Genomic DNA, 18,043 nt, shown 5'->3' on the forward strand with positions numbered 1-18,043 from the left:
AGATCAATCTGTCTCTTGCACCATTCTGCTAGTGAATCTTGAATTTCTCCGTCAAAGATCAAACAGAAGGGAAGGCATACGGTGAATGCGGAATTCTCAAGACAGACCATTTCTCGACTTCAGTCTTTGTGATGCGATCACAGCGTCAGGGGAGACGATTGTCTACAGATGGGGAAGTAACGAGTCACCCTCAGAACCAGTTCCTGTAAAAAAGATGTGAGAGATGTTCATGTGTCTTCTCGCATTCAGGGATGCCTCAGTGTTGACCTACTTTGGGTTGTAGAGATGCCGGCTGCAGTGGACGAAGAAATGGCATCTGCCATGTCGATGGAAAGGACAAGAATTTTGAAAAGAACAGAAGGAAGGTAGAATATTAACAGAATAATGCCCTGTGTGGCGAAGAATCACGTGTGGGCAGAGATATTGCCCGTTCCTTTTCTCCTTGTCGAGGATGGCGAAACATATTTGGGCTGCACTCCTGGGCTGAGCTCGTATATGGCCTTTGGAAGAGACTGCACATGTCTATAACGTTTCAGAAACATTTTGCTTTTTTTATCATGCTGAAGAATGGCTGTTTGAGGATACTGAAGACCTATAGAGGATGGGAATGGAGTGAATGGTCGCCGTTTCAGGGGGAATGGCCACTAACTACAGTCGCACAGCAACTGAACAGTGAGCTTCAAGGGTGTATGGCCATTATTCCCTACGAATTACAGTTGTGTATACGTAGAACCATAGCTAAACTGCAGATTGAACGGATGACGATGCAAAAGTTTGTACACGTATCACTTCCCATGCCAAGCATGGCATCAGCTACCCCTGAAGTAGAAGCACAATGCATCCTCGTAGAAGGAACCAAGACGAGCATTTCGAGAGTGATAACACCCTAATATATGGTCCTGTGCAAATGAAATGTACTACTTAGAGGCGAGCAGTTAGCAGGTCTGAAAGGTACCTGGGCATCAATCTATGGCAGTCCGCCAGCAGTTGTTCAAATCCAATGCCCAGCGAGATCAAAGTAACCCAAACTATCAATCAAAACAGTTTTTAGGCATAGTATAGATGACAATCATTGTTCAGTAGATATATTCTAGAGAGTTCGAGGCTTCGATATCACGCTTCTCTCCGACTCCCTTTGGAATTCTTTCCGGCCCTAGTTTGGGATTGAAGACGCTTGTAATACCTAGGCACGAGGGAGCGTCTAGAAGCCTATGCAAAGAGAAATCTTTTTGCATTATTATTTTTTTCTTTCAATTTGAACAAAGGCGTCACACATGTGAATCGCTTGGACACAATGCCGCTGTTGGGCTTATTGAACAATGGAAGCACCGACACCAGATGAGCAGCTAAAGAGCTCAATTATTCCCATATCTATCTACCTATCTACACAAACCATTTGTTAGAGTACATTCCATGTTCATTGCTGCCGCAAAACTCTAAGACCCAATTAAGGCTTCTACCATAGCCGAAGAAGAAGCTCCCATCCAATTCTGACACCAACGCCAGACCGTTGGCCATCCTGGCCAATTCCATGCCGACCAATTCCATCCCAAACGCCCTCATCCTGACCTCTTAGCCGAGAGGCGCCCCAGGGCTGAATGCAAAAAGAAAAGAAACAAAACAATCTAGCCGTCCCCCATGTTGCCCTCCCGCCCGCCCGCTTGCAACATGGAAGTATTGGTGCTTACACCACTTGACCAGGATTAGCATACCCATCATCAACAGGAGGAAGAAGGTAGAATAAAGGGGATCGACTTACCTGGCCACATACTTGGAGACCCGCACCAAATCATTCGTTTATCCTGGTTCATCAGCGGCGAAGCTGTTTCGTATCCTTGGCCATAGTAATCGATGACGGCCTCATCCGGAACCCATTCATGGGGCTTAAAGTCTTTGCACTTGAAGTTCTTGTTAAAGACATCGGGCTTTGGCGGGTCAGGTGGGTGAAATGGACGGAGACTATCGTTCTTGTGGAACATTTCAATCACAATGGGTACGCCGTCAATGACCCATTCAATGGCGGTGTCGGAGCAGAGAACTGATGTGAAGGGCCCTTGAGTATCAAACCAGGTAACGCGAAACCACAGGGAGTCGAGGGGATGGTTGCCGGCGCGTTCTTGGACAAAGTCGTAGAGCTGGCCCATGCAGAGGCCCGATTCGTCATCTTCGGCCTTGATGATGGCCTTTTCCATCTTCTGGGGGACAGGCCGGGAGGGATTGACGGGTTGGAAGATCATGGCGCCAAAGTCATAGATTGGAGGCTGGCACACGAGCATCCTGCGCCAACTCGCGCCAGCTCGGGTGAACCGATCTCTGTCCTGGCTGGCTTGAAGTTTCTGCACGGAATCAAGATCGGGGCGTACTGGCCTGTATATCTTTTGGCGTCCGAACATCATGTCGACTTTTAACTCGTGGTGGTGGCGCGTCCATTTATTCTCATAGAAGGACTCTGCTCGGCGCTGCCAGCCGTAGACGTCGCCAAAGTCGAAGAAGCAGCTCCCGAAATGCTTGACCAAGAGACTGTTGAGGATTGGGAATTCCATGCGGTCATCTCCGTTGTAGGGTGCCTGTGGATGGAGACCGGTTTCGGCATTCCTGTGAAACTTGAAGTAAAGCATCCGCTGCAGGGCAAGTGATCCATCAACAGCCCGCTTGAAGTTCTTGTTGACTCGTTGAACAGACGTCAGAACGGTAGCCATGTCGAGCCTGAGGAAGATATTCTCCAGTAGCTCTGGAGTGCGGAGGACCCTCTGAGCGGCAGGACCACACCTCACTTTGGGAGAGTTGTCATGGATATTAACAATGGAATTATCATGGGTAAGGGAAATATAGAAGCTTTTGGGGCGGTCGCTGAATGGCAGAATAAACTCAGAAGGAAGAGGCTGTGAAGCAGAATAGAAAAAGAGGGGAGGAAACATGTCTGGAGTCGTGCCGCGGATTAAAGGTGTAGCATCCGCAGCGAGCATTGGTTTCATCCATGTAGGAATTGGATCTAAGTAAGGAGGGAAAATATCGTCAGTGAGCTTGAAAGAGCGACGATAGACGCCAGGCTGTTCGCTGGACTCGACATAGAAAAGAGGGGGGACCTCGGGGTCGGCTAGAGCAAGACCTGAAGCTTCAGCTTCGTCTTCCATGATGGTTTCCATCATAATGAAGATAGCGTTATAACAAAGCAAAAAAGATGATATCAAAGAGAGAACGTCGATTGACTTGAACGAAAGGTGGTTATATAAGAGAGATGCAACAACGGGAAGATATTTTTGAAGGAGGGAAGAGGTTAATGAATGCTTGGGGAATCTCTCAACTCTTATACCCAATCCATCGCTAGCCAATTTTCCCATCTGCAACCTTCCTACTCTCCATTCTCCCTCTTTCTGGTGTATTACTGCCAACTTCTCCCAGTATTACTACTGATATTACTACAAGCACGTACTACTACTATTGCTCCTATTACTAGATATTGCTGCTAGCCGCGTCCAAGGTGTTTGTGGTTTTGCTTTTTCGTTCCCAGTTTCTACCCCGGGCCTGAGACAGGATAGGTCAACTGATGGGATCAAGGCGGGGCCAATCAAGGTCAACAACGCGTCTCTATTGGAGGCCCAAAAAAACGAGGCTGTATAAACGAGCGGATGTGAGCTCCTCCGGGTTAAGACAGCAAACTTGAATGTTTGTGGCTTCCTCCTCCCCCTCTTTTTTTTTCGGTCTGTGCGAAGCAATAACCCCGGAATCATTGGCTCTATTGACTCCATCGAGGGAGAGACAAGAGCGCGGCAATTTTGGGAACAGATCCGGTAGACAAGGTCTTGTGATGGGCCGCAGGACAGGTCGGCCACTGGGGAGGGGGAAGAGAGAGATGCAGCAATGCGCTTCCGCCACACCAATGATTCGATTCCCTCTCTCTCCATCCTGGATATAACCCGGCGACCTGGTTGCTGACCGCTGAATCACGATCCAGCGCAAGTCTACCTGAACAAGGCCATTCCGGCATACATGAATGTGGAGGCTGCTCCCCAGACTGCTCGGCTTGCATTTTATTCAGTCTGGGGATAAGGGGATGGATAAGCACGTGCCACGCATAAACAAGCACATTTTACACACAGGAGAGGCGGTGCTCAGGGGATTGGAAGCAAGGGATTTTGATTAACTGCAATGCAAATGCAACTAGATAGATACAGGACATGGGGGAGCGGGTTGAAAAGAAAGAAAGAAAAAAAGCACCACCACACCCAGGACCAAACCAGGACCAAACCTCACCAGAGACTGCCTGGTCCTCCCGAGTAACCGTCCGTCTATCCGCCAGCGGACGAAACCTCAAGAGGTCGGCGATTCCTCGAATATCGGCCGATGTCAACGCGTCTTGCTTGTGCTCACTTGCTCGTACGTCTCTGTACTGTCTCTCCCCGTGGTAGCACTGCCTGGTTATTGTGTTCAGTCGTGATCGTGATCGAGCATGCCCAGCCCATGGCCTGCCATAAGTTGCATGTAGTAATATGCACAATGCTGGCAACCACCTAGACCAAACTCGTCCTCCTGGATTGGATTTGAAAAGTGGGTATCAGGTGCGGCTGAAAGTGTCTTGTCTTGCTCATCTCTTTGTCGTCCTTGTTTGCTTTTTTTCTCTGTTTTTGCTGCGGCTGAAACAATGAGCATCCTCCCGGTGAGGGGGAATATTCCAAGGCAGACGCGGTGAACGCAGGGGTTTTGGGCGCCTCTTGATTTTGACATTTTTTTTTCTCATTCTTTTTTTTATTCTTTTTTTTTTATTAAATTTGTATATATTTTTTTTTGCTTTTTGTGAGTGCATGACCGTGAATGGCCACGAACGCGAAATAACATACCTAGGTAGTCTCAAGCATGGATGGTGGTAACGCATGCTGCAATCTGTACCCCCTACATGTACTCGTACATGACAAGATTTGTTTCATGCAGAAGGGAATAGAGCGCCTCTTACTCATACATGTGCAGAGTAGCGGCACAGCGGCATAAAGCGTCGTGGTGATAAGGGTCGGAGGAGATCGTCCGATGCAAAGTGATAGTGCCCCGGAACAGGCCCCGAGTCGCCGATTGGGCTTGACCGCATCCACGGGAAAAGAGACAAGAGGGTAGGAGAATCAAATCAAATCAAATCAGTTCAGTGTAGTGTAGTGTAGTCCATAGAGATCCAAAAGCAACCCCCGCAGATATACGCCAAGTCGTATGCAACATTTCAAAGTCATGATACAATTCGCTCTCGCTCTCTCTGGCCCAAAAAAAGACCAAGAATATCAGGCTCCCGGCAATCCCCCTCCTCATCCCGGTCTCAACTCATCTCCTCTTCTCCTTGCCCCCTGTCTTTTCTTTCTGCGTGTCTCATCTGCCTACAAGAGGTCGTCGGAGCCACTGGCGACGCTCTGCTCAATGGCATAGTTGATGTCGCCCTCGGAAAAGACAGGCCCCTGTCCGTCACACTTGGCCATCCGCCTCATGTGCTCGGCCACCTTGCTGACGTCCACCAGGCCTCGCTTATACAGCGGGTGCTCCAGGAGGAAATCCCAGGCGGCACCGGCGGCTAGCAGCCTGTGGCCATCATCAGAGGTGACTATACGGTGCGAGGGGAACTTGTTCTTGTGGCCCTCGAGCACGTTGGTGTAGAAATCGGTGGGTGTGTATGTCATGGGTCCCGTTGTAAGAGGCTCGGGAGAGTGAGAACCGTTCTGGTTCTGGTTCATGGCAGAGGTGGCACGGAGAATCTCGTTCTCGGTGGACATTCTCTGCAGATCTCGTCGGAGGCGCTCATTTTCGTTGGCGGCTTCCTTTTGGGCGGCTTCGAGGCTTGCGAGTTTGGACTCGAGGTCCTTGACGTGCTTTTCTTTGCGTTCGCGGAATGCTCTTTGACTGCAAGTAGGGAAAAAACAAGGTCAGTCAATGCTTTAGTGGAAAGGATAGAAAAAACAAGTATTTAGTCTCCAATGATAGCCATGGACTACTGGGTTTATTTTTTTTTTCCTTCATTTTCAAATGCTCAAGAGGTAAAAGCAAGGGAATCGGAATGGGTATCTAGTAAGATTCCGAAATGTAGTGAGCTGAATGCATCCCCGGACACATCGATCCACAGCTCCATGGCTTCGATGTTACTCCAAGAGAGGCCGGGGGGCACCGAAAAGGGGAGCAAATGCCAGGAAAGGAAAAATGAGGGAAAAGAAAAAGAACCAGAAGAGAAGAAGAAGTAGAAAAATAGAGTGAAAAATAACCTACGCAGCTCGGTTCTGGGCCTTTCTTCGGGACTGGGCCGGGGTCATGTTATCATCGTCGTCGCTGCCGCGAAGCTCGTCGGCGTTGGCCTCGGCCTTGGTCACCGATCCGGATCCGCCATCGCCGCGCATGCTGCTGCTGCTGCCGTTGACGCTGCCATTTGTGGAAGGCGAGTGCGGCTGGCGGCCGGAGCCGATCTGCTGCTGCTGCTCCTGGTGATGCTGGTGTTGCGGCAACGGGGGAGGGCTCGGATGCTGGCCAAATGCCGGCTGGTGATGGCCGCCGAATGGCTGGGAGTAGTCGAATGCGCTGAAGTGGTCGGCGAAGTTATCCTGTAGATGGAGCAAACAAGGGGATTGAGTCAGCATCAGTCAACCGTCAACAAGCAAGTCACTTCGAGCGCAATGGCTCGATTGTGGTGATTAGTCTTCTCTCGTAATGCTCAAGTAAGGAGCGCTAAGGCACGAGAAGCTGCGCTTTCGGGGGAGTGGGGGACCACAAACTGACAGGCGGGGAGGTATTGCTGAAATCGTCCGAGCCAGCTGATTGGGAGTGTGAAGGCGTCAAAGGCATAAAAGCCCCCGGGAAGGCCTGGTGAGTGCCAAAGGCATACTGGGCTGCGAAGTCCATGGTGGTTTCTTTGATGTGTCGGATGTGGATGTGCTGAGAAGCTGCGATGTCTCCCCAACCGGCAGATGGTGTACGAGTTATGTACGGAACTATGGCCGCCACCCGGAAAGGGAAACGGGGCGTAAGGCGAATTTGATTGAAATGGGTTCTCTGCCGCTCTCAAACAGGACTCGGGCACTGCAACTCGGGTGCCTTATATGTAGGTACGAGGTATAGGTAGTAGAGTAGTGCTCGTATGTGGAATAGGTAGGGAATGGGTTATGAAAATAGAGAGGTGGTAGGTGGTGGTATGGTATGTATTAAGGTGGGAATCCTGGGGGGGTCAAGAGAAAAAGGGAGGGCCCTGGATCTGATTTCTTTGAAATTTCTGGCTCGCAAAGTCCGTACAAGTAATTGATGTGGCCTGTTTTTTCCTCAATACTAACAACGAGGGGGCATTAAAAAGCGAACACCAAGCAATAATCGAATTAGTCAAGCGGGTAGTGTAAGTGTGGTGTAATTCCAGTTTCCAGCACGGAAGAAGAGAGAATCAGGACGAGAACAGGAAACGAAGAGAAATGGAAGAAACACGAGACAACCCACGAAAACGGGCGAATGACAGCGACGCCTGGCCGGAGACCCGGCAGCCTCTTGAGGCCTGAGCCTGAGCTGAGGGGGCTGCGACGGTCCCAAGATGATGCTAGCACGCGTAGGAAGCATCTCGTCCGCCTGCTTAGGGATTACCGCGCGGGTAGCAGCCACATGGTCGCTCGCTTTGCTCCGTTTAGATTGGGACTAGGCTGAGGCAATAGAGAACGGCATCGGGTTCGTGGATTTCTCCAAACGCCCGGCCAAGCCTGTGGCGCCACACGCGCAACTTGCTGCTCGAAGAACCAGACCGCCATTGCTACAGTACGAGGACTGCGTCTTGTCTCTCTTCTCCAACTTGTTTTCTCTCTCTCTGGTCGGGCTCACTCGCCCAATGTCCGCCTTCTCATCCCGACCCTGTCACTAGTGCCGCTAATAAGACGGCGAACCCCTCCTAGTGGCTGGACAAGGTGCTGGTCGTTGACGAGCTTGACGACATGCAGGGGGTCCCTTCAGACCTTTTGAAATGCGGCAGTTGGTTCAGTCTGACTGATTTGAGATTTGGAGCGGCCCCAGCCCGCTTTGCTTGCTGACTTGGATCCTGCAAGCCTCGGGTTTCGCTGCGTTCTTCAACCGGGGAGGTGGGCGGACGGGGACCGCTTTTTGAAGTTTTTCCTTTGAATGTTGTGGATCATTTCGGGATACGTTAAAACTGTTTTCCTACTGTATCCACACCAGACTCCGAAAAGAGAGAATGGGGCAACAGACGGGCGAAAGAGACAACTTGAGAAGAGCAAAGGACATCGCAGAGGTAGAAGAAGAAGAAGAAGAAAACCTGGCAACCTACTCCCCCTTCCATCCCAGTCATCGCCGACCTCGAATCCTTCCCCAACCGTCAGAGCCCAGTCAGGCCTTCGGGTTAAAGTCCACGGCGCAGGCTTATTTTCTTCCGGAAGCCCCAATTTCCGTACCCAAGAACGGAGCGCATGGTTGCGCTGCGGGAATATTATTTTCATCAAATCAAGACCCCCAACCCATGCCCCTTGGGCATCTTCACAGGCCAAAGCCACAACCATCTCGATCTATTTGAAGGAGGGGGGAGGGCATGACAGATATTTTTGATACGAGAAATCTAGGAGCACTATTTTCCATCCAAGTGAAGAAGAAGATGAAGAAGAAGAAAACTACGTGTATACTTGAAGGATTGTGCATCATCTCATCTCAACCTTGTTTTGTGTAGTGACTCACGTTTCGAAGATCCATCGCCCCGAACTCCGGATGCCGTAGGGCTGAATGGCCACTGTGACTCTCTGTTATCTCAGGATCTCGTTGAGGCCCGAGGGGGGACGAATGTGCCTGGCTTCCACGGCCTGTCCTGACTAAGGACGTTTATTTTGAGCCGGGACCGACCGAATCCTTCGAGAGCGGGGGCCGAGCTATTAAACTACTAACACGGCGATCAGCATGGCATGGGCATGGGTCAGATTGGCCTGGTACCTTTTCTCAGAGGAACATGATGGAGATCTTTTGGTCTGGATCCAAATCTGCCCTGCTGACCCGGTTGTTTCGATTCCGGTAGCCTGTTGGTTGCCTTGTCTCTGTCAAGGTAGCGATGATTTGCATTGGCTAAGAACCCGTCGGAAAGGAAGAGAATCCATGTCACGGTGGCCATGCGAGTTTGGGCGTAGCAGCAAATCTACGGTGTCAGCAGGCTGCATGAAGCACATGTCAAGCATGAAGAGGAAGAGAAAGGGGAAATGAGTAGTTTCGATCATCGATGATCTGGAGTTTCTTCAAAAGAGATTGGCCCTCATTGTCACATCGTTCAATCAACGCATCCGATATGGTGTAGTGGCTAACATCGCTCGCTCTCATTAAGTGTGCCGAGCAGCCCTGGGTTCGATTCCCAGTATCGGAGAGTTCATTTCTTTTTTTTTTTTGGGGCGAGAATTTCGATTCTCCTCCTACTCTTTTTTTAGAAGAGCAAATACGAGTATCATAGCTGGCAAGTTGGTAGCTAAATCGAGATTTTTAACCTGCAATTTTAGGTGCATCTGGATGTATGCACCCAGTCTATCAACAGGCCCGGCATATATTACACAGAAGAAAACTTGAAAAGATGCAAGATGAAAGAAAGAAGGGAGGAGAGAATCCTGAAAACGCCCATCGTTTTAAAAAGCTCAAGTGAGTAGCTAACATCAAATAAAGTCTAACCCTCGTGCTGAAAGAAAATATCCGCCACTGGTCTATATAAAAAATCCCCCTCATTTGTCTTCCGTATGTAGGCCCTGTTGCCTGTGTAGTCTGTATAATCCGTCATATCGCGTTACAAGGTTTTTGTCTTTTCTTCCCCACCCTTTTTCTCATTCAACCGTCTTAAATTCCTCTCCGTTGGCCTCCTTTTGAAACTTTTTCCCCTCAGTCAAATCACATGGTGCCGCATTGTACAGCATACCCAACTAGTTCGTTTGGGTATGAAGGTCTTTCTTTATACAATACTCAATCTTTCCTTAGTGGCTCTTGATACCATTGGGCTTCGACACAGCTGCCTCGACATGGGGGTGCTTGATCGTCAAGCACCAGATGTCAAGATAATCGCAGATGGTAACAATGACATCCACAACAAAGCTTCCATATACACCGACTGCGGTGCCAAGCATGAGGAACACAAAGGCGGTCTGATAGATGTCGTCGCCCAGAGAGCTGGGCCATCCAACGCCATAGTTGTTCAGCAGGACCGGGCCAATGGAGTCAACAACGCCAAAGCCGATGAGCACGCCGAGGACGTTCCAGTAAGGGAAACGCATCTTGGTAAGGTGAGCAGTGATCATCTGCCCGACGCTGTAGGCATTGACCAGACCAGCGAAGAGGGAAAAGGGAATCAGGTGGTGGTGGAGGATATTTGGCTGCAGATAGAGGTACGTAACGATAAGGGACCAGACAGCGAAAAACGGAACAAGGCCAAGCAGGGCACCTCGGGAACGGTCACCGCGGGCACGGCGAGCTCGGATGACGTTGACGGACGACTCGAAAGTGTTGAAGCTGGTCACGATGGTGCCCTGAACCATGTACCACTCGGTAAAGGTGAGCTCGTAGATGAACTCGGGAATTCCCAGAGACGCAGGAACACCAATGGCGCGCAGGGCGCTCTGTTGCCAGATGTGCGCGCCTCCCATGAAACCGGTCAGGGCGAAGACAGAGGCAACAATGAGCACGCCCTCAACGGGTCCATTGACAATACCGAGGGTAAGAGTCTTGGTGTGGTACTCATCCCAGGTCTGGACGTAAAAGGTAAGGAGAGCTGGTCACCCCGATTAGCATCTGATTGCTCCTCTTCTGATTCACCTTGCAGATTTGAGTGGGACTCATGGAGGGGAAGTGGAAGAGGGGCAGAGAAGAAAAGTCTTACAAGCAAAAAGGGTGGCAACAGTCTTCCAGCCCTGTCCCATGTTCTGGGATGCGGCAAAGATGAGGACTTCCAGCGTCGTGTTTAGAGCGTCGACACCATGGTCAAAGAGCTCGCCGAGGGGTCCGGATTGCTTCGTTCGTCGTCTGCAGAGATTTGTCCACCACGCATTAGTCCTTGCCGCTATTTGACTCGCAAGATGTTGTTGAGAATAAAAAAATACTCACGCTTGAGCACCGTCAACGGCGTCAAATGTCTGGTAGAGCAGCAAACCAATGGCCCAGCTGTAGTAGACCCAGCTTGGGCAGTCCTGATCCAGGGTGGGGTTGTACCACAACATGGTCAAGAAGTTGAGGACGACGAACGAAAAGCCCGTCAGCGTAATGAGGTTCGGCGCCATGTTCATTGGGAAGCAGTGGATGACAAAGTTGGTGTAGAAGGGCTTGAGAATGTATTTCGACACCAGGGACCGGTCCACGGCAGAGTACTTGTACTCTTTCAAGGCCGGGAGGTTGTGCTGCCGCACGTACACCATCTTGACGACTCAATATTTCCTGCTGTTGTGCTTCTTTTCCTGGTTCTTTTCCCTGCTGTCGCAATTGTCAACACGTCCGTCTCGTCGCAGTTTCGTTTGGCCTCGGTCGGTTGGGTATTAAGATTGCATCGGCTTAGAACGGGCTGAATACGAAGCTTGCAAGAGAGAGCTTGCTTGGCTTTGATATTGTTGGGAAGATGCGAAAGACCAATTAACTCCAAAATAGGCTGTTGCTGCGATAAGAGAAATCAATGCGAGAGGCAATGACGCTCGCGAGAAAACAAAAGTTGGGCTAGAGACCCGTCTCCTTGGTCTAGTCGCGTGTCCTGTTGTTAGTTTAAAACGACCAGGATGAAGTAATGGCTGCTCGGGAAGTAGAAACAGGCTGTCACGAGGATTTTTTGGGCGCACAAACACCGACGTCAATTTTGCAGGCGGTTGCGCCCTAGTCCATTCTGGGGAGGCTAGGAGAGGACTAGCGCACAGCGTGGAGGAAAGGAGATTGGCTGTGAATCCTGCTCGTATGTTTTTGCGAGGAGCTTCCGAGGAACTCTTCTGGCAGCTGCTGCGGGACACTACTATTGGCTCTGCCGGTATTAAGTTCGTTTATAACTCTATATCTCTATTCGTAGATACTGTCAGTAGGTACAGGATGTTGCAGTGCTTTTGATGGTAGCAGAGCAAGAAGGCATCAAATATTTCGCATATATGTCTCTTGTAATTCCTTATCTAGGGTCCATGTGCCTAGGTAGGTACTTAGAAGTCGTTGGTTGATACCTCATGGTGCCTTCTGTTCGAGTACAAGAGCTAAACTGGTATCAGGCAGTTATTGTCCTTGACGTCATTGCTGCGCGTCTCGCAGTTGCTGTGTAGAACATCTCTTGATCCTCGCATGAAAGAGACCAGCTATCATTGAATCAGCACATTAATGCCCATGCATCACCCTCCTCTGCTGAACGGCTAATGAGTATCCCATCGGCTATATTGTGATCATATCGGCGACTTTTGGGGAATCTGTTGGTCCATATCCCTCCAGGCTGTGAGCTTTCATTTGTATGCATCGTATACCTGAGATCCAGGGCCTCCAGTCGATGATAAGACAGGTTTGGTGACTGTGCTTATACAAATTATGACCCCTAATTTAGAAACATCTATGAGTTGCCAATAACGTGCACTTATGTGTTCCGTATTTATCTGTACCTTCCATGTTGTTCAAGCATCCAAAATGAAGTGCGGCTCCTACTGCTTATAATGACGGCCAGCACCAGTAAGACACCTATACGCCAAGACTATCCGATTTCGCTACCTGGAGTGTATTTCAAGTCAATGTTCTCCGTCTATGTCTAACGGGAAATGGATGCATTATTCTCGTATTTTATCTTTTTCAACGTGAGCTTGGCCAGACTCGTACTGACATCTTTGCTCTCTCCACGCACCGGCGCTTCCCCAGAGCCATTCATTCATTCACCCTCTGCCAGTATCCCAGAGCTGCAGCGGTGCAATATATTTTTACCACATCATCGCTCTTATCCGAGTTCAAACAGCTTCGGAGACGCTTTCTTTCCAAGGGGCCTTTTCTCCACGAGTTCAATGCTGAGGTATCTCCAGTGTCTATGGTTGATAGACGGACAAGGGCAGCATGACCCGTTGCGAATGGCGTGCGACAGTGGGCAGCTTCAACAAAAAGCTTCACCTCGGAAACCTTTGAATCCGCTCGGCCATCATGCCCCTTTCTCTATTGACTTTCCCCTCAAAGCGCGGTAAAATGCTTCTTTCTCCATCTCTGCCCTCTCTTCCTACTAACTCTTCCTCGCAACGTGGAAATAATCCTTCTGTTCCGCAATCAGCCCGTCCCTCCAGGTCAGCAGAGACACCCCTCTCATCACCACGGCATCTCCCCTCGCGATCCCCAACGCAGGCGAGCTCTTCCTCGCCGTGCACCGCACGTCGCACTCCCAGATGACCAATTCTGGCGTTCCGCTGATGCACCGCGTCACAAACTCGATGTCGCCGTTCGACTCGAACAGGTCGGCGTAAAACGCCCGAATCTGCACCTTGTCCAACCCCACTAGCTCGAATACTTGAGCAACACAAAAAGGTCAGCTAAATCCAATCCACCCCCGACCATCGTCCCTCTAGCCAGCAAAAAACAGCTCTTGCGCAAATCAACCATTTGCCAAAAAGAGAAGGGAACTCACAGTGGGCCGTCAATTTGGCGTCGTCCGCATACAAGCTCAGAATACTGTCCAGATCCAGGCTGTTATACGTCGACTCCAGAATGGCAATGACGCCGTGCGCGGCCGTCATGATGCCTCAGCCGCCTCCCGTTTTTGAAGAAAGGAAAAAGAGAACGAGAGAATTAAGACACGACGGGTTCGCTTTTTCCCTCCCCTCCTTGAAAAAATGACAAGCACCAAGAAAAAAAAAAGGTCCCCAGCTAGCTTCAGCCCGTCCGCGCCGCCACAAAGCGGGAAACCATCTTTTCTTTATATCGTCGTGCCAGGAATTCACGGAGGCCCTCAATCCCAGTAGTTCCACTGCTTCGTTGCCCGATCTATCGATAGGATGCCCAGAAGAGACAATGGTCCTGGTCGGAATTTTAACAAGCCACGGGCCGTATTCCCCTTGTAGATTTTCAACCTTGCGGTCCCCGTTCTCATCGCATGGTTCGATGCACCAAATCGGCCATGCGCTTTGGAATCAATCGGTCTTGAACCGCCGCCATTGGCCCGCTCGGCAGTCGCTGGGTCCATATTGGATTTAGTAATGCTACTCTACGGCCGTTGCTGTCCCGATTTTTCGGAAGAGCCTGTAAGCATATGCCTACCTAGGTAATAAGAATGAGTGAACACGCCGAGATCCACTCGAATGACAACGACGCCGTAATGCTATTCTGATTGATTAATCGACCTGCCAAACTAATCTTCTAGGATCTCCATGGCATGGACTCAACCCAGCGTTCCGTTTGCCCTTTCACGTCGACTCTCCAGCCTTGATCCCCTTCATCCAACCCTTAGGAAAAAGAAAGAAAAAAAGTAATTAAATAGGCTATCCGATCCCAGAAACGCGCAATCATAACCATAACCATAACCATAACCATAACCATAACCTGCCGTAACTGGCCCGCATCTATCTGGTTATCTTTATACCAACTCCCCATCCTCTTGGTAACAATCAGGCAGCCCTGCTCAAGACCTGGTCCAAAAGCGCGAGGCCGTTCGTAACGTCGCTGTCGACAGACTTCAATGACATGCTTCTCGATGACCAAGTAGCGTTTCCTTGAGCAGCGGGCCTTTCCTGTCTAGTTTGGCTGGGACGGCCCTCGCCCACTGCGCCGTAAATATGTCTTGTTGCCGGTGGGCTAACATTATGGCTAGCAGGCCGGGAGAGCACTTCTGCCGCATCAATGTCCCCCAGTAAACCAGTTCCTGCATACCACATAATGTTGAGTCGCCAATTGTGCTCTTGAATCTCCCTCGCAGTCAAGCGTCCTGGATATCCCATACACTGGGGGAACATCGGGCCAGTAGGCTCGTCCCATTCTTCCTGGGCATGGTACATTCCCGAGCCAACTGAACCGGGGTAGCCCTGTCTCTGAGCACTAGAGTTTGCAATGTTAGCTCCAACCTTCTCATAGACTTGGCAGGTAGACCCATAAGCATACTCAGCGGTGCATCTTTGTTCTGGGGTCCAGTCGGGGTCAGAGTTGATGGTCAAGTACAGCAGGGTGTCGGGAGAAATCATCGGATTCTCCTCATACTCAGCGAACGGGCTCTGGGAAGGTGCCGGCATGGTCTTGGACGTAATGAATGATGACTCAGGAGCTGACATGTATTCTTCATCTTCTTCCACGGACTCTTGAGGAGTCGACGGCAGGGTGTTGAACACTTTGAAAACAAATGAAGGACGGTCATCATCAGCTTCGGCGATGTAACCTTGAGAGGCTGCCGATCGGGTCGTAAGAGCTTTGAATGTTGATTCAAAGGTTGAAGGACGATACTGGCGTTGTCCAGGAGGCCCGGCAGTCAAGGGTTTGGGCGCACCTGGACCTGTGGCGAGATGCATGGATGCCAACGGATTGGGATCTGCGTTGTCGCTGTTTGTAGAGGGAGTCGAAAGCCGCGATTCAAAGGCGCCGTGATAGGTACCACTTGCCCCAGCTTCCGATGCCATCTTTCGAGACCTCCATCGACTGTCCTGGGTTCTCTGGTACAGAGTGCCGGGTTCCGACAGAATAGGCCTGAGTCCCATTGAGACTTCTTCACTTGAGGAGATCCGCGCTCCACCTTGACTGTCGTTGCGGTATGTGAAAGGGGTGCTCAGCCTGGATGGGCCACCGCTTAGGCTGTTGCCGGCCTTTGGTCTTGTCCCCCGAAGGAGCGCTTTCTGAGCGTTCTTTTGGTTCGGGTTCGGATACGAAGCCAGGTTTTGAAGAGATTTGACGGTCATGTTCATTAGGGCACTGTTGACGATGTCGTCCTCATCATCACTAGAACTATCATTGTTTATCATGACCGCCTTCCCTTTGCCGTTATCAAAGAGGGAGAGTGATGGCGAATCAGCTCCAGCACGGAGGGACGTGTTATGCCGTCTAAGGCCGTGAGATGACATTATGGGTTCTTGGTGCGGGCTAACAACAGGGCTAACAGCGCGATCATAGTTTTGCTGTAAAGGGCTATACTGCTGAATAGCTGCAGGGGCAGCCGGCACTTTGACGCTGGTGTCGGATCTGAACTGTGTGTCGGGGAGCATAGTTCTGGGAGTGCCAAACTTTGTAGCGTCAAGAGGGAATCCGCTGGCTTCGGAGTTCAACTTGAGCAAGCGGCCACGGCGAGCGGGGGGCTGGAGTCGCTGCGAAGAATTGGGATTGTAGATGGTCCCCGCAGTTGTGTAGGTTGGCTGAGACGAGGCTGAGGATTCCACCAGAGGGTTCGAGGAGAAAGTCTGGTAAGAAGCGTCGTCGTCCTCCGCTAGTCCACAGGGCTCTATAGTCTGTGTCATACTGATGGACTGCTACCTGGCGAAGATGAGAGGAGGTAAAGTGCGATAGAAATTGCAAACTAAGGGAAGGCCCATGTTAGCTGCGAAGCGAATCAAGCGAGAGGCGGCAAAAGTATAATTTCGTGAAGTCTCTCTGGAGATCAGAGCGTCGATGGTGAGCTCGAAAACCAGCAGAGGGTGATTAATGGGGAGAAAGGGTTTGGGTTTGATATACGATTCAAAGCCAAGGAGGACGAGCTCAAGTCCAACCAAGCCGCGGCCACTTTATTGACAGAATCAGACAGGCAATCGATTGACCAAGGCCTGCTTTCTCTCCAAGATCTTGTCCTTGCTCCCAAGGTGTCCAATGCAACAACTGTGAGGTGGAAAGGAAAGGCTCAACGAGAAAAAGATGCAAGAAATCCTGGCAGTCCAGCAAATCTTCCAGAGAAGGTGAAGAAGGGAAGATGGCGAAGGAGGGAAGAGGATAATTTGGGAAAGAAAAAGGAGATGAAAAAAAATTGACGAAGCGAGAGCGAGGGGAGAGCGAGAGGGAGAGCGAAAGAGAGGCAAGTGATGGGCAAATCGGGGAGAGAAGTCCTGAGGCACAAATTTCTGAGTGCTCCTTCCCTCCATGATCAAAGGTACATGGCGAGCAACAAACAGGAGTGACATTACTCAAAAAGTACACTATGGATCAGTCGGCTCACCTGGTGATTTCCAAGAGGAATACTTAGTAACTTTGATGAGATATCTTCGACTTTCCAAGAAGAAGGAAGATGGCCAAAGAAGACGAGGACGAAGAAAAAGAAATTCAGCGGAGGGAATTTGATGAACATGGCCCCTCCCAATAAAAGAAGGATACTAGGTAATGAGGGGAGGGGGGCACATCCAGTGAAGTGAAGCCAAAGTGAAGCCGGCGGGTCAAACAAAGGGACAGCCGCCAAAAGTGATCTCGATAAGTTCAGATTGTAAGCCAAACTCAAAATCCGAGCACACGTAGCTAGGTCAAAAGCCCTGCTTCTTCTGCGCTCCATAAAGCATCGTCAGTGAATGGGCCACGTTTAACCTCCGGGCCCAGAAGGACTCAGCTACCTAGCCAAGTACTACAGAGCTACCATGGCGTTCTTCACAAGCCATTCTTGGGATGACTTCCTAATTGTACTCTTCAACATCAATTTCTCCTACAGTGAACTTTGCCTGTCCCCACCAAGGTACGCACGATGGCTACGCAGAGTTTGGAAATGGAACAGTAGCATGGTATAGTAGGTACATAAGATAGGCGCTCAGCCCAAGTGACAAATCACGTATACGTCAATATTATTCTTCATCTGCTCACTATCGTATCCTATAGCCATGCGGCCTACATAACATGTCCAATGCCAATAGAGAAAAACAAGCCTCGCAGGTCTTGATGCTTTTTTAATTCATTCCTGGTAAATCCTCCCTGGGTATGATCAAGACACGCCTTCCCGAATTATCAAACATGAAAAGAAAGAGAAAGAAAAAAAAATGAAACGAAGCCTATGGCAAAGATAGCCAAATCTTCCAACAAAAGCCAATCTTCTGGTCTCAGGGCCGAGACCATCCGCACCCCATAAAGCGGGTCATCCGTTGCATCATCGTGAAAAGAAATAGTGACTCACTCCACTCTCTAGTTCGATTAGAGTATCGCAATGTACATATAAATGAAA

General features: G+C 50.1%; 5 protein-coding genes across 5 annotated transcripts; all 5 read right to left on the minus strand.

Moving 5' to 3' along the window:
* Nucleotides 1–1,684: 1,684 nt before the first annotated feature.
* Nucleotides 1,685–3,134, minus strand: T069G_01598 (uncharacterized protein; the record flags this gene model as incomplete). Its single annotated transcript, XM_056168808.1, has 2 exons — nt 1,685–1,692; nt 1,760–3,134. The coding sequence occupies 2 exons, from the start codon at nt 3,132–3,134 to the stop codon at nt 1,685–1,687; spliced, it is 1,383 nt and encodes a 460-aa protein (XP_056034124.1).
* Nucleotides 3,135–5,357: 2,223 nt separating this feature from the next.
* T069G_01599 (bZIP transcription factor domain-containing protein) lies at nt 5,358–6,861 on the minus strand (the record flags this gene model as incomplete). The annotated part of the gene is made up of 3 exons (XM_056168809.1): nt 5,358–5,874; nt 6,235–6,563; nt 6,739–6,861. The coding sequence occupies 3 exons, from the start codon at nt 6,859–6,861 to the stop codon at nt 5,358–5,360; spliced, it is 969 nt and encodes a 322-aa protein (XP_056034125.1).
* Nucleotides 6,862–9,938: 3,077 nt separating this feature from the next.
* T069G_01600 (CDP-alcohol phosphatidyltransferase domain-containing protein) lies at nt 9,939–11,369 on the minus strand (the record flags this gene model as incomplete). Its single annotated transcript, XM_056168810.1, has 3 exons — nt 9,939–10,729; nt 10,838–10,980; nt 11,062–11,369. 3 exons carry the CDS (start codon nt 11,367–11,369, stop codon nt 9,939–9,941), a joined length of 1,242 nt encoding a protein of 413 aa, XP_056034126.1.
* A 1,799-nt stretch (nt 11,370–13,168) lies between these two features.
* On the minus strand, nt 13,169–13,676 carry T069G_01601 (snoaL-like domain-containing protein; the record flags this gene model as incomplete). Its single annotated transcript, XM_056168811.1, has 2 exons — nt 13,169–13,449; nt 13,568–13,676. 2 exons carry the CDS (start codon nt 13,674–13,676, stop codon nt 13,169–13,171), a joined length of 390 nt encoding a protein of 129 aa, XP_056034127.1.
* An 867-nt stretch (nt 13,677–14,543) lies between these two features.
* T069G_01602 (uncharacterized protein) lies at nt 14,544–16,370 on the minus strand (the record flags this gene model as incomplete). Its single annotated transcript, XM_056168812.1, has 1 exon — nt 14,544–16,370. The coding sequence occupies one exon, from the start codon at nt 16,368–16,370 to the stop codon at nt 14,544–14,546; it is 1,827 nt and encodes a 608-aa protein (XP_056034128.1).
* Nucleotides 16,371–18,043: the final 1,673 nt, after the last annotated feature.

The sequence above is a fragment of the Trichoderma breve genome, chromosome 1 (assembly GCF_028502605.1).
Source record: "Trichoderma breve strain T069 chromosome 1, whole genome shotgun sequence".
NCBI lineage: Eukaryota > Fungi > Ascomycota > Sordariomycetes > Hypocreales > Hypocreaceae > Trichoderma > Trichoderma breve.